At 65.4% G+C, this 11007-nt stretch overlaps 3 protein-coding genes across 4 annotated transcripts; 2 read left to right on the top strand and 1 right to left on the bottom strand.

Moving 5' to 3' along the window:
* The first annotated feature begins 1290 nt into the window (after positions 1-1290).
* Positions 1291-3092, top strand: H696_00464. Of its 2 annotated transcripts, none has more exons than XM_009494319.1 (3): positions 1291-1523; positions 2121-2619; positions 2752-3092. In XM_009494319.1, the coding sequence occupies exons 1-3, from the start codon at positions 1518-1520 to the stop codon at positions 2778-2780; spliced, it is 534 nt and encodes a 177-aa protein (XP_009492594.1). In that variant the 5' UTR covers positions 1291-1517; the 3' UTR covers positions 2781-3092. The 2 variants fall into 2 exon arrangements, with proteins under 2 accessions (XP_009492594.1, XP_009492595.1); XM_009494320.1 differs by having other exon boundaries at positions 2121-2340.
* Positions 3093-5073: 1981 nt separating this feature from the next.
* Positions 5074-7477, top strand: H696_00465 (hypothetical protein). Its single transcript, XM_009494321.1, has 2 exons — positions 5074-5119; positions 5293-7477. The coding sequence occupies exon 2, from the start codon at positions 6180-6182 to the stop codon at positions 6879-6881; it is 702 nt and encodes a 233-aa protein (XP_009492596.1). The 5' UTR covers positions 5074-5119; positions 5293-6179; the 3' UTR covers positions 6882-7477.
* Positions 7478-7864: 387 nt separating this feature from the next.
* H696_00466 (hypothetical protein) lies at positions 7865-10735 on the bottom strand. The gene is made up of 6 exons (XM_009494322.1): positions 10661-10735; positions 10346-10586; positions 9685-10226; positions 9153-9503; positions 8950-9032; positions 7865-8730 (listed from the first exon to the last, which is right to left on the bottom strand). Exons 2-6 carry the CDS (start codon positions 10473-10475, stop codon positions 8004-8006), a joined length of 1833 nt encoding a protein of 610 aa, XP_009492597.1. The 5' UTR covers positions 10476-10586; positions 10661-10735; the 3' UTR covers positions 7865-8003.
* Between the last annotated feature and the right edge of the window lie 272 nt (positions 10736-11007).

Genomic DNA, 11007 nt, shown 5'->3' on the forward strand with positions numbered 1-11007 from the left:
GGGGGGAGGACTTCTGCGACACCGGGACACAGGAGAGGGGAGAGACACAGAGGAGGGGCAATCTGACCAACACGGCTACCGGGCGCACAGTCGGACAGGGGCCAGGGCGAAGCCGGGGCGGGAACTCACGGGGAGTGGGTGGGCCTGCGCCGCGGAGCTCAGAGGAGGAGAGTACGGAGGGGAAAGGGGGGGGGGGGGGAGAGGAAGGGGGAGGAGAGGCAGTTGTATGACGCGCGTTCCCCCCGGGGGCAAGACGCGGCGGCCGACCGCGCTCTTTGAAAAAGAGCACTCGCGGGGCCAACGCAGGGCTGGGCGCATGGCGGATGGGGCACGAGGTGTGTTGGTCACGCCACTGGATTCCGCAATGTCGATGGATCATGTGCCCTGCCCGCACGCTTCGCAGGACACACCCTCCGGCCCCGGGTGCGGAAAAGGCTCTGTCGCCTCTGCGGCAGCCGTGGCGGACCATTAAATAACCGGGGCCAATATACCCTTCTCTTTGGGGGAGACCGGCCGAGCCGGGAGTCCGAGGCTGCTCCTCGGAGGAAAGAGCAGTCAACCCGAGCTCCCGCCCTGTTCTTGCGCGGCTGTGAAAACAACCCCAGCTCCGGCCTGGGTCTCGTCGCGGCCGGGCAGGCGGCGGGCCCCTCGTTCGCACTGCGGTTGACCGTTGTCTCTGCCGGTCCTTTTGTTTGGGCTGTTATCTGCTTTTGGAGCGACGTTCAGATGTGGGCAGTCGAGGTCCTCGTGCTGTCCCCCCCCCCCCCCCCCCCGGAGAAGGGAGAGGGCTGCCCGTGTGTGGTGGCTGTGGTCTCAAGCCGTCTCGGCTCCTTCCAGAAGGCGCTGCCGGGAAGCCTCTCGCCGTCAATGCGACGCGCGGCAGGGTGTAGGGTGATGTGCAGTGCATGGTGTGTTCGGGGCGCTGTGCGGAAGTAACCGAGGTGTGTATGTGTGTGTGTATGTAGCTGGGAGAGGGGAAGAGGGCTGGACGGCTCGCCCGCCTGGTCGGGCTCCCCCCCGACCGGTGGGTGTATTCCTTCCTTGGGTGGAGGGGGCGCGCGGGGCAGGGCCACGGAGCCCGTTGGCTTTCCATGGGCCAGGTGCCGGGCCGCCCCCGTCACCCCCCGGTCGGCGGGCAGGGAGAGGGGGGGGGGGGGGGGGAATGGGGCGCGGTCGCACCCGCGCATGTGCGCGCCCACGCGCCCGAGCGGTGTGCCCGTTGGCGCCTGGGTCCCCCGTGAGAGGAACCCCCCGGTAGGTTGGTTGTTCTCTTTCTCCCACTCTTGTACTGCGAGGCTTGCTGCTTCCCGTGGCTCCACTAGCGCCTCCCCCCCTCCCCCCCGGGGTGTGGGCATGCCTGTGTATGTGCGTGTGCATGCATGCGCGGGCGCGGGAGAGGTTACCGACACCAAGTTGCGACTTTAAGGGGATCTGGCACGAGTACTCCACCGACGGTGGACGGTCTCTTTCTCTTTTGTTTTGTTTTGTCATAACTTTACATTTAGAGATTATCAAAGATGGCTGTTCGTCTCCCTCCTCCTCCTCCTCCCCCCTCTTGCCTCCTTCCCGCCCCTCCCCCTCCCCTTGTTCCGCCGGCTGCGCGCGCGCCCCCCCCCCCGGTAGAGATTGAGAGACGCGCGTGTCTTTGTCCATGTCTCCGCGCTCCTTTGTTTGCCCTGGTCGGCGGGAGACCATGTCACCCCATTGCCGGACAGGAGGAGCTATTCGGGACGAGAGAAGGCGCGAGAGGCCGCGTGTGCACGTCGTCGGGCCTCCAAGTGCAGGGGGAAACTTCCTTGACTCCTCTCTCCCCCCAGGCGAGAGGGGGAATCTACGCGCGCGCGCACTGTGGACCCCCCGCCCGCGCCCTCTCGCGCTGCCTCTCTCTCTCTCTCTCTCCCTCTCTGTCTGTCTGTGTCGCGCCCGCTCCTCGCGCGCCGCCCACGCCGTCTCTCTCTCTCTCTCCCCCCGGCCAGGGGCGCGCACCTGCCCGCGCGTGGACCAGCCCCCCTTTGTCATCCTTTTCGTGATGTCGGATTCACGTCTTGACAATCCGCATCCGACGTCGTATCTAACCCCCCCATGCGCCTCTTCCGCGCCTCCCCTTCCCTCTCCCGTAGCTCGCTAAGGATCTCCTCAACCCCAACCCTCAGGCCGAGAAGCAGAAGCACAAGCTCGACCGCCTCGTCCAGAGCCCCAACTCCTACTTCATGGACGTCAAGTGCCGTGACTGCTACCAGGTCAACGTCGTTTTCTCCCATGCCCAGAGCGTCGTCCTCTGCGCTGGTTGCTCCGCCGTCCTGTGCCACCCCACCGGTGGTAAGGCTCGCATTGTCGAGGGTGCGTGTCTCCCCTTTGCGGTGCTCTGCTTTTCGAGGGGGGGAATCTATCGCCAAATGCGCCGGGGGATGGTGTTGGGGGTAGGGCTGGTGATGTGCTCTTTCCCCGCGCGCGGCCACGCCTCTTTCCTTGTCTCCTCTCGCTTGGTCCGGCGGAGGGGAGGCGCGCACGCACGCGCAGTCGGGACTGCTGCGCTTCTCTCTTGTTTTGTGCCCTGGGCGTGGCCGCCGCCGCCATGTGTCGCGTGTCTCTCTCTCCTCCGCGCGCGCGCGCGCGCAGGCACGCCGCCGCCGCTGCCGCATATGCTCACTCCGCTCTCTGACCCTTGTTTGTGCTTCCTCCCCCCTTTCTCTGGATCCCCTTGCCTCTCTCTCTTTCTCTCTCCCCTCTCCGTCGCGCGTGCGCATCCAGGCTGCCGTGTCCGCGTCAAGACCAACTAAATTATCTCCCCTGATTTGGTAGGCCCTTGGCTGTGTCCACCACGCGGTGTGTCTCTCCGCCTCCTGGTCTCTCTCTCTCTCTCTCTCTGCTCTGGGCCGCGCGTGTTGTGCGTGTCGTGCGCGCCCCCCTCCCTCGCACGCAAAACACCCTCATGGTCAAGTTCAAGTAGAGGTCTGAGACTCGGCGAGAGGGCCACACGCGTGCATCTTGTCAAAAGTCTCCCCTTACACACAATAATACCGCCATCATCTCACACCCACCCCGGCGAGAGGCGTGTTGTGCATATATTCATATGTGAGAGACTAAAGAACCCCTTCATGTGTTTTTCCACATCTCCCCTTTCCTCCTTTTCGCGTTTCCTCTTCCTCTCTTCCTCCCCCCCCCTCCCCGACCTGCGTCCGCGCGTTGTCCGTGTGTATGTGTATCCATCGGTGCCGCCGCCTGTTTTGTGTGCGCGCGCGAGAGTGTGTGTGCATGTCTTCCGCATTCGCCCAGAGAGGAGGCGGCGAGCAGCGGCACTTGCGCAGGGCAGGGGGAGGGGGCACTCCTTCCCTGGAGAGAGGAGGAGGCGGCGCGGGTTCATTTCCCTGCTGCTGGTCAGATTCCGAGGGGCCGTTGGGGGGATGGGAGAGGGGTCGTTCCGCGTCTTTCTCCTGCCGATCAACCGCAAGAGCCGTGTATATGGGGCCACACACACACACACACACACACACACACGCCAGGGGGAGATCCCGTCAGCGGATGCTTGGGCGGACGCCTGCGAGTGTTTTTTTCTGTCCCAGATCCATCCCCGGACTGCTTCTGCGCCGAAGCGGACGCACGGGAACGGACGCACGGACGGGCCGCCGAGATCCGCTTCTGCTCTCGATACCCTTGGGTCTGATGTTGTAGCGGGGAGTTCTATGCCCGCAGGCATCTTGTGTGATCTTGTGATGGAGATCATAGACGCGGCAGGATCTTTCCTTCCTCTCGTTGCCGCTCCCGCCGCCTTCCTCAAAAGGCCAGAGGCAAGGATTGAGGCAAAATTCCCCCTGCATCCTGGCACATTTCCAATATCACCCCAAAATGAAATGCAGTTACACATGGCATCCTCGGAGACCAGAATGTCATTACGAATGATGGGCATTCTACTTCCCGTGAACCATCCAGCTTGCGTTCCCGGCGGTCCGTGGATGTGGGGCAGCAAATCTGGCGAGGGTTGTGCTCGTTGTTCGTGCGTCTGGCTGCCAGGGGGGCTGCTTCTGGTTCTCCGGCAGTGAGAGGGGGGGGGGGTTGCCGCGCGGGCTGGCCCGCGTGCGTGTGGGCCAACGAAGGCTCTTCCCGGCCGGTGGGTGTGTGTGTGTGTGTGGGGGGGGGGTCGGGCGCGGGGCTCAAGGCTGGTTCGGGCATCGGCTCGCCCGTAATTGGTGCGCGGATTGCGCGGTGCGCACCCGGCCGTGTGCAGGGCCGCTTCGTTGTCTCCGCATGGCGGCAGCCCCTGCCTTGGGATGGGCCTCAGCGCATCGGCGAGCGCAAGAGGGGGCCGGCCTCGCGTGGGGGCATCCCTCCACCGCTGTGCTGGTGCTCCGGTGTTGCCGGGCGCGCCCGTGGGCAGCCTCGCCCTTCTCCTCCGGAGGAGAGGGGCCTCGCAGCCAGAGAGGCGGCGGCGATGCTCGTGCTCTGTTGTGTTCTCGAGGCCCGCGTATCGGGGCGAGGCGCTGGTGGAGGGGCCGGGGCGGCCAATTACACGGCCCCGGCGCGTCTTGGCCGCGGGCCAGTGGCAAAGGCCGAGGTGTGGGGCTGGTGCGGCCCCGGGGGGAGCACCTGGGAGGGCCATCTGGTCGCGGTGCCCCGCTCGGCCACCGTGCCGGCGCCGCCTCTGGCAGCGGGCGCGTGTGTGGCTGCCGGGCTGCCACCTCTGTCGCGCGGAGGGCTCGCCTCTGGGTTTCCGGACTGGCCCAATATGGGGGGCGGGGGGTTTGCCAGTGTTTGGGTGCGATTGTGTGGCACATGTGCCTGTGCCGGCCTCCGCCTCGGGCAGTGGGCGGAATAGGGGACAGGCAGGCGCGGCGCGGAGAGGGCATGATTGTCCCCCCCCGCGGTGGAGCCCCGAGGCACGATACCGCCATTGTATGTGTAGGGGGAGAGCAGGGCAGCTGAGGGGGAGGGGGGGGGGGAGGGAGCTGCCCGCGCGCGAAGGCAGCGTTAGATCCCCCCACTCCGCCGGGGGGGGGGACAGGCGCGGGCTGCTCGCGTGGGAGGGGGTATATAAGGGCGCCACACGGCGGCCTCCAATGCATGGTCTAGACACCGGCGGATCGGTGAACCACCGTCCGTCGGCCCATGCACCCAACGAGTTGTACGTCACCCTCCCCCCCCCCTTGGCAGCCAAGTTGATGATTAACATTTGGTCTGTGTTTCTGAAACCTTTGACGATATATATGTTTGTCTGATTGCACTCTCCTCGCCCTTCCTCCCCCCCCCTCTTCCGCGCTCCTCCTCTGACACTCGCTCTCCTCTCCCCCTCCCCAGGCATGGATAGCATCTCTCAGCATGCCGATCCCTCGCCCCCTCCCACGGGAGGGGATGAGCCTCTTTCTCTCTCTCTCTCTGATCCGATCCGGATTCTCCCCCCCCCAGCGGTAGCTCGCGCGTGCCTAGGGGACCCCTGGGCCCGAGCTGAGGTTGACCATTGCCCCTCACGTAGGGGCAGCCCCGGGTTGTCCTCCGCCCTCAAGGGGAGGAGGCAACCCCATGCTTGCCAGCGCTGGCCTCGCGGGAATGCCATCGAGCGTCTCGCCGAGCGCATAGCCAGGGCTCGCGAATCGCGCCGCGCGCCGTGTTTCTTCCTCCACCTACGGGGCATATGCGTATGCCCGGGGAAACACCACCCTCCTCCCTGCCTCAGCCTCAGAGTCGCGCCCTGATTGATCAGGGAGGTGGGTCCTCCTTTCTTTTTGATTGGAGGCTCGCGCGCGCGCGCGCGCATCTTCCTCCCGAGCCCCATCGGTTACATCCTCCCCCGGGTGGCCGGTGTGTGTGCTCTCTTCTGTCTGCAGACGAGGATGGATTCGCCATGAAGCATGGGCATCGTTCACACCTCCAAGCAGTCCCCCCTTCCTGCGCACGTCAGATGGGGGGCTGCTTTCCACCCTGGCGAGAGACTCTCTGGGGCCACGCGCCCCACCCCCTCTTGCGTCGTGTGCACACTCTTCATTTCGTGCCCCTCCACCTACGGGTGGTCAGTGAGGTATCAATCCTCCGTGGCCAGTTGCTTCACGAGCGAGGGCGGGTCCCTCTCGAGGCATCTCCCCGTGTCCCCCCTCATCGCGGCCGGGTGAGTCTTCTCCTCTCTCTGCCCTCTTAGAGGCCACGGCCCAGGAGGCGCGCCCCCTTCCCCAATCACCCGGGGCCTGCTCATGCTTGTCATGGCGGGGGCATGCGGCCGCGGTGTCCCCCCCCGCGCGCGCGCACGCATTCGGAGTGCATTTGGCTGCCTTTCTCCGGCAAGGCCCTGGCCGTCTCGGCTTCCACCCACCCCCCGGGCCACGCACTGCCGAGGCATGTGCTGTTGTTCCCTCGCGCCCTCTTCATTGGGGTTCGCCGATGTGTGTATGTCCATCATCTTCCTTTCTCCTGCGGGAGAAATGCAGCGCGGCTGCGCGATGCCCATTATTTTGGGTTGTGATGCGACGCATCCTTCCGGGCATCCGGATGGATGGCTCCACTCGAGCGTGTGGAAGTCCAGAGAGCGCATATCCGCGGGCGAGGCCCTCCCACCTGTGCCCCTACGCGGGGCGAGGGGGGCCGGCCATGCCTCTTGCTTTCTCCTCCAGAGTAGTAAGGGAATGTACACGCGGCTTCCTCGCGGGGCATCCTTCTACGTGGGGCGCCCCTCTGCATCTCACGGCGAGAGCGAGGCGGCAAGAACATGCGGCGGCCAGATGGCGCGCGCCGCGCCGGGGGGGCGTTTGATTTGCGTCCCCCCCCGGCGAAAGAGAGGCCTTCATGTGTCCGTCCCCCACCCCCCTCGAGGTGTGGTGGGCGTGAGCCTGGCGCTCTTTCCCGCGATTCACATGGTGGATCGCCGTTGTGCTTTAACCGTACTCTCCCGGGCTTGACTCGCCGCGGGAAAAGCACAACCCCTGTAGCGCTCTCTCGGCTCCGAGTGAGTACGCGCACCCCCTGTGCGGGGATTTTTTTGGCTGGTCGGTCACCAAATGGCCCCGCACTCCCCTTTTCTCTCCCTCTTTTCTCTCTTAAAAATTGAAAATGCTCCACATCCGCGCGCGGGAGAGGGGGCCCTTTCATCGGGCCGAGGTCGTGCATGTCTCTCTGCCTGTGCCTCTGCGGCTGTCCGCGCGGGGCGCGCCCTTTCCTTGCTTTTTTTCACCCCCCCGCTTGTCGCTTGCATGTGTGTGTGTACATGCGCCCGTGTGTCTCAGTGCCTTCCGTCCCCCTTCGTGCGCCCTTTTTTTGAGCACACCACCCTGGCGTGGCCGGCCCCGTCATGTGTCGTCCGTGTGTTTCCAGACAATAGGCACCGAGGATGGGATGGGGGGCCGAGGGGACTCATCGGGGGAGGGGCCGGAGCCGGACCGCCCGTTTCCTTCTTTTCCAGAGGAGGGAGGGGCACGCGGCACTGTGCTGCCACCGCCGCCGCCGCCGCCACATGCGTCCTTGTGTACGAATACAAAAGCGTCATGTTGTAGTGTCCCTTTGCAGATGGGAATCTCCCTGTGCCTGCTCAGCGTGCCACGGTCTTGGGTTTTCTCCCCGCGCCGGGATCTTTGGTGGTTGACTCGGGGGGGGGGGGGGGGGGGGGGGCGGGGGGGGGGGGGGGGGGGGGGGGGGGGGGGACATGCTTCTGGCGATTGTGCCAGGGACGGGCCTCCGCCATTTCTGGGAGTGCCCCCTCGTTCGGATGCATGGTGCGATGTTCGCCAGACATTCGTGTTTGTGTGTGTTTGTGTGTGTGTGTTCGTGTGTGTGTGTGCGGAGCGAGGTGTGTGAGAGAGAGAGGGGTGGCGTTTTCTGCATGCTGACACACTTCCTCCCGGCAGAGGGTGTGCAAACAGCGGCGGACCTCAGCCGGAGGGTGAGAGTGAGCAGGGGCATGTGTATTTTCATATAGTGTACAATAATGGGTGCGCGCGCGCGCGTGAGAGGGAGAGAGAGAGAGAGTCCCTCCCCCCGCGGCCGCTTCTATGGGGGAGAAGAGGGATCTGAGACAGGACCGAGGCTTACCGAGCCGGAAGGGAGAGGGCCGGCGCGGTGGAATCCCCGGACAGCAGAAGGCCACTGGAGCTGCTCAAAGGTGTGTTATCGACTGTGACTGACAGAGGGCCGTCAAGGGCCACGGTGTTGCCGCTGCCACTCGTGGCCAGATTGTCATCGACATTACCGCCCTCCTCAAGGCCATCGGGTGCCAGGGAGGATGCCGACGGGGACTCCCCAAGTCGCAGCCTCTTCTCGGCGGCCAACTCCAACAGCAGAGAGTGCCGCTCGGCGCCCGGGGCCGCGGTACCCTTGTTGCCGCGGGCAAGAGTCACCTTCGGGGAGGGGCCGCCGGCAGCAGCCACGGCAGGGCGCGACGGGGGCAGCATGGACGGCGAGGGCACCGCCGACCGAATGCCCACATCCGTGGGAAAGTCGTCGTCCTGCCCGGGGACACCGAAGCCGCCCTTCGGCGCCGGTGCCAGCCCCCCGCCTCGGGAGGCGCTCGACGTCGCCGACATGGCGGCCATCGCGGAGGCCGTCCGCCGTGGGAGCCACAGCCAAAGCTTTTGGATGCTGCGCCGACTCGGTGGCACGGCCCCGAACCACGTGTAAATGGCCATGCCAAAGAGGGCGATGCAAATGCCGACCACCTCGCCGGAGGTCGGGTTCGGTTGGTCCGGACGTGCTGGGAAGAAGAGCACCCCGAGCACGAAGATGAGGGCCGTCTTGAAGTGCCCGATCACTTGGAAGCTGAGTTGCACAGGGGGCATGCGTGTCAGGGATTCGGGTTGCATGGGCACAAGGGGGGGGGGGGGGGGAAAAACAGTGGCAGGCGCGGCATGAGGGTGACCGCGAAAGGAAAGCAAATGGCCCAACAAACAAATACACATCCATAATGGATGGGAGAGCAGGGGTGTGCTTGTGGAGAAGGAAGCCGGGTGTGGGGCCGCCGTGGGGAGGACGACATACGAGAGGACACTTGTGCGCGTGAGCACCCAGGCCGCCGAGAGGTTCATCGGGCAGGCAATCGCACAACTCAGCAAAACACCCATCTGAGGAGGGGGGGGGGGGGGGGGGAGGCCCGCCCGCGGAGCAAGCGTCATCAGTTAGCGGAAAGGAGACCGACGAGGAGAGTGACACAGGCAGGTGCACCTGCCAAAGGCGGCACGTACCCAGGTGGACAGGGACACCGAGGAGAGGGGCAGAACGCTGGTCGGCGTCCCGCCCGAGATGGAGCCGGTCATGAAGAGGCTGACCGCGCCGTGGAAGGCGGAGGAAAAGCCGACTGACCCGGCCCCGGAGGTGAGTGCCTCCACCACCGGGCCAATCAGGAATAGCGAAAGGGCCGCCGGGATGCCGATGGCATGGTACAGGCGCACGGGCCCGGGGATCGGGGCCGCTGGCGCGGCGGTCAACCGGGTGGTAGTGTCAACGCCAGACACTTTGGGAGTCGACAGAGCCATGGTCGGGGTCATGGGTTCGGCCCTCGGCTCATTGATCATGGACAGGAAGGCATCGTAGGCCTGGCATTTGTCCATCCCGGATTGATGCCACAAGGGCACGGCACCAGGCGCATCCCCAAGCACAAGCACGTTAGGATACACTTCCGAGGGCAGTCGAGGCACAGAGAATGGGGGCGACGAGGAGGGAGAAACATGGAAGAGGGGGGGGAGGGGGGAGGGGGGGAGAGGGACACTCGCGCACAATTTGCTGGACCGCCGTCGCAAAGACCGCCAACAAGGCCACAAGGATACCCACGCCGGCCGGGGCACGGACAGACTGGGCCGCGGCCGCGGCAGCAGCTGGACCCGCGGGCAGGTCCGCAGCCAGGTGATAGTGCGCCACACCGCCCAGGACCACGGCCAACGCCAGGGCCCGCGGCAGGCCGGGCCATGCAGCGCGTGGCCCCTTGACCAGCATCGACAGCACCAGAGCCGTCGGAGCGACAGCCAGCTTGACAATCTGGTACCGGGTCACCGGATTCAGCTGGAGGGAGAGATTTTGCAGACCCAGCGCCCCGGCCGTGCTCAGGACCGCGGCCAATGTGACAATCCGCCGACGAGTGGCCATGCGAGTGCTCCAGGACGATGTGACCTCCGGGGCCGGCCTCAGCGGCGACAGGGGTGGCGTCAGCCGGGGGCTGGGCTTCGACCCACGGACCGGGTACAGCCCAAGCAGGACCAGCAGGACAACGCCCTTGGATACCAGAGCTGTGCCCAGAACGTGGAGACCAGTCAAAAGGGAGCCTGCGTGGGGGGGAACAGAGGGCCAGCCGGGTGTGAGTCGAACAGCAGGGGACGACGATGGCACAAGGAGGGAGAAGAAGAGAGAGAGAGAGAGAGAGAAGCAGGGGGGGGGGGTGTACTTCGACCAAAACGCCCATGGACGAAAATCCATTTGTTGAGCATGATCAAGCCCACTGAGAGGGCAATGTTAATTCCGATGGCCAGCGAGGTGAGGAGCGCGCTCCTCCATGAGACGTTGAAGAAGCCCATGGGGCAGGAGTAGTCGATTCCAGCGCGCACGTGCGCGCGAGCGACGATCTACGAGTGGATGCCTTTCCGAAGGCAGGGGGGTGAGGGATGTGGAGAATGGGCCCGAGTCACCTGCAGAGCCGGGGAGTCAGGACAGGGGAACGCCAGCCGAGACACGGGGGGAGGAGGAGGAGAAGGAGGCGCACCTGTCGTCGGGCATTTCAAGAGAGCTAGTCTTGGGTGCGGGGGGCGAGGACGCACGCACACACGCACACACGCACACACACACACACACACACACACAACCTGACGAGCGCGAGTTTCCCGTGCAATCTTGTGCGGTCCAGTGGCGGCGACAAAGTAGGGCGAGAGCAAGGGGGCGGAGTCGCGTGCGGCAGGTGGGGGGGTGTACAGGGACAGGAGGTCAAGGAAAGGGATGATCGAGAGGCTGCCAGTGTTGGAGTACATATGCGCGGGTGGTGCGAGACAAGGGTATGCACCCTCTTCAGGGCGTGCGCCTCCGTTGCGCCCAGGGGCGGAGGGGGCGGGGGCG

This window comes from Fonticula alba (genome assembly GCF_000388065.1).
Source record: "Fonticula alba strain ATCC 38817 unplaced genomic scaffold supercont2.1, whole genome shotgun sequence".
NCBI classification, from domain to species: Eukaryota; order Rotosphaerida; family Fonticulaceae; genus Fonticula; species Fonticula alba.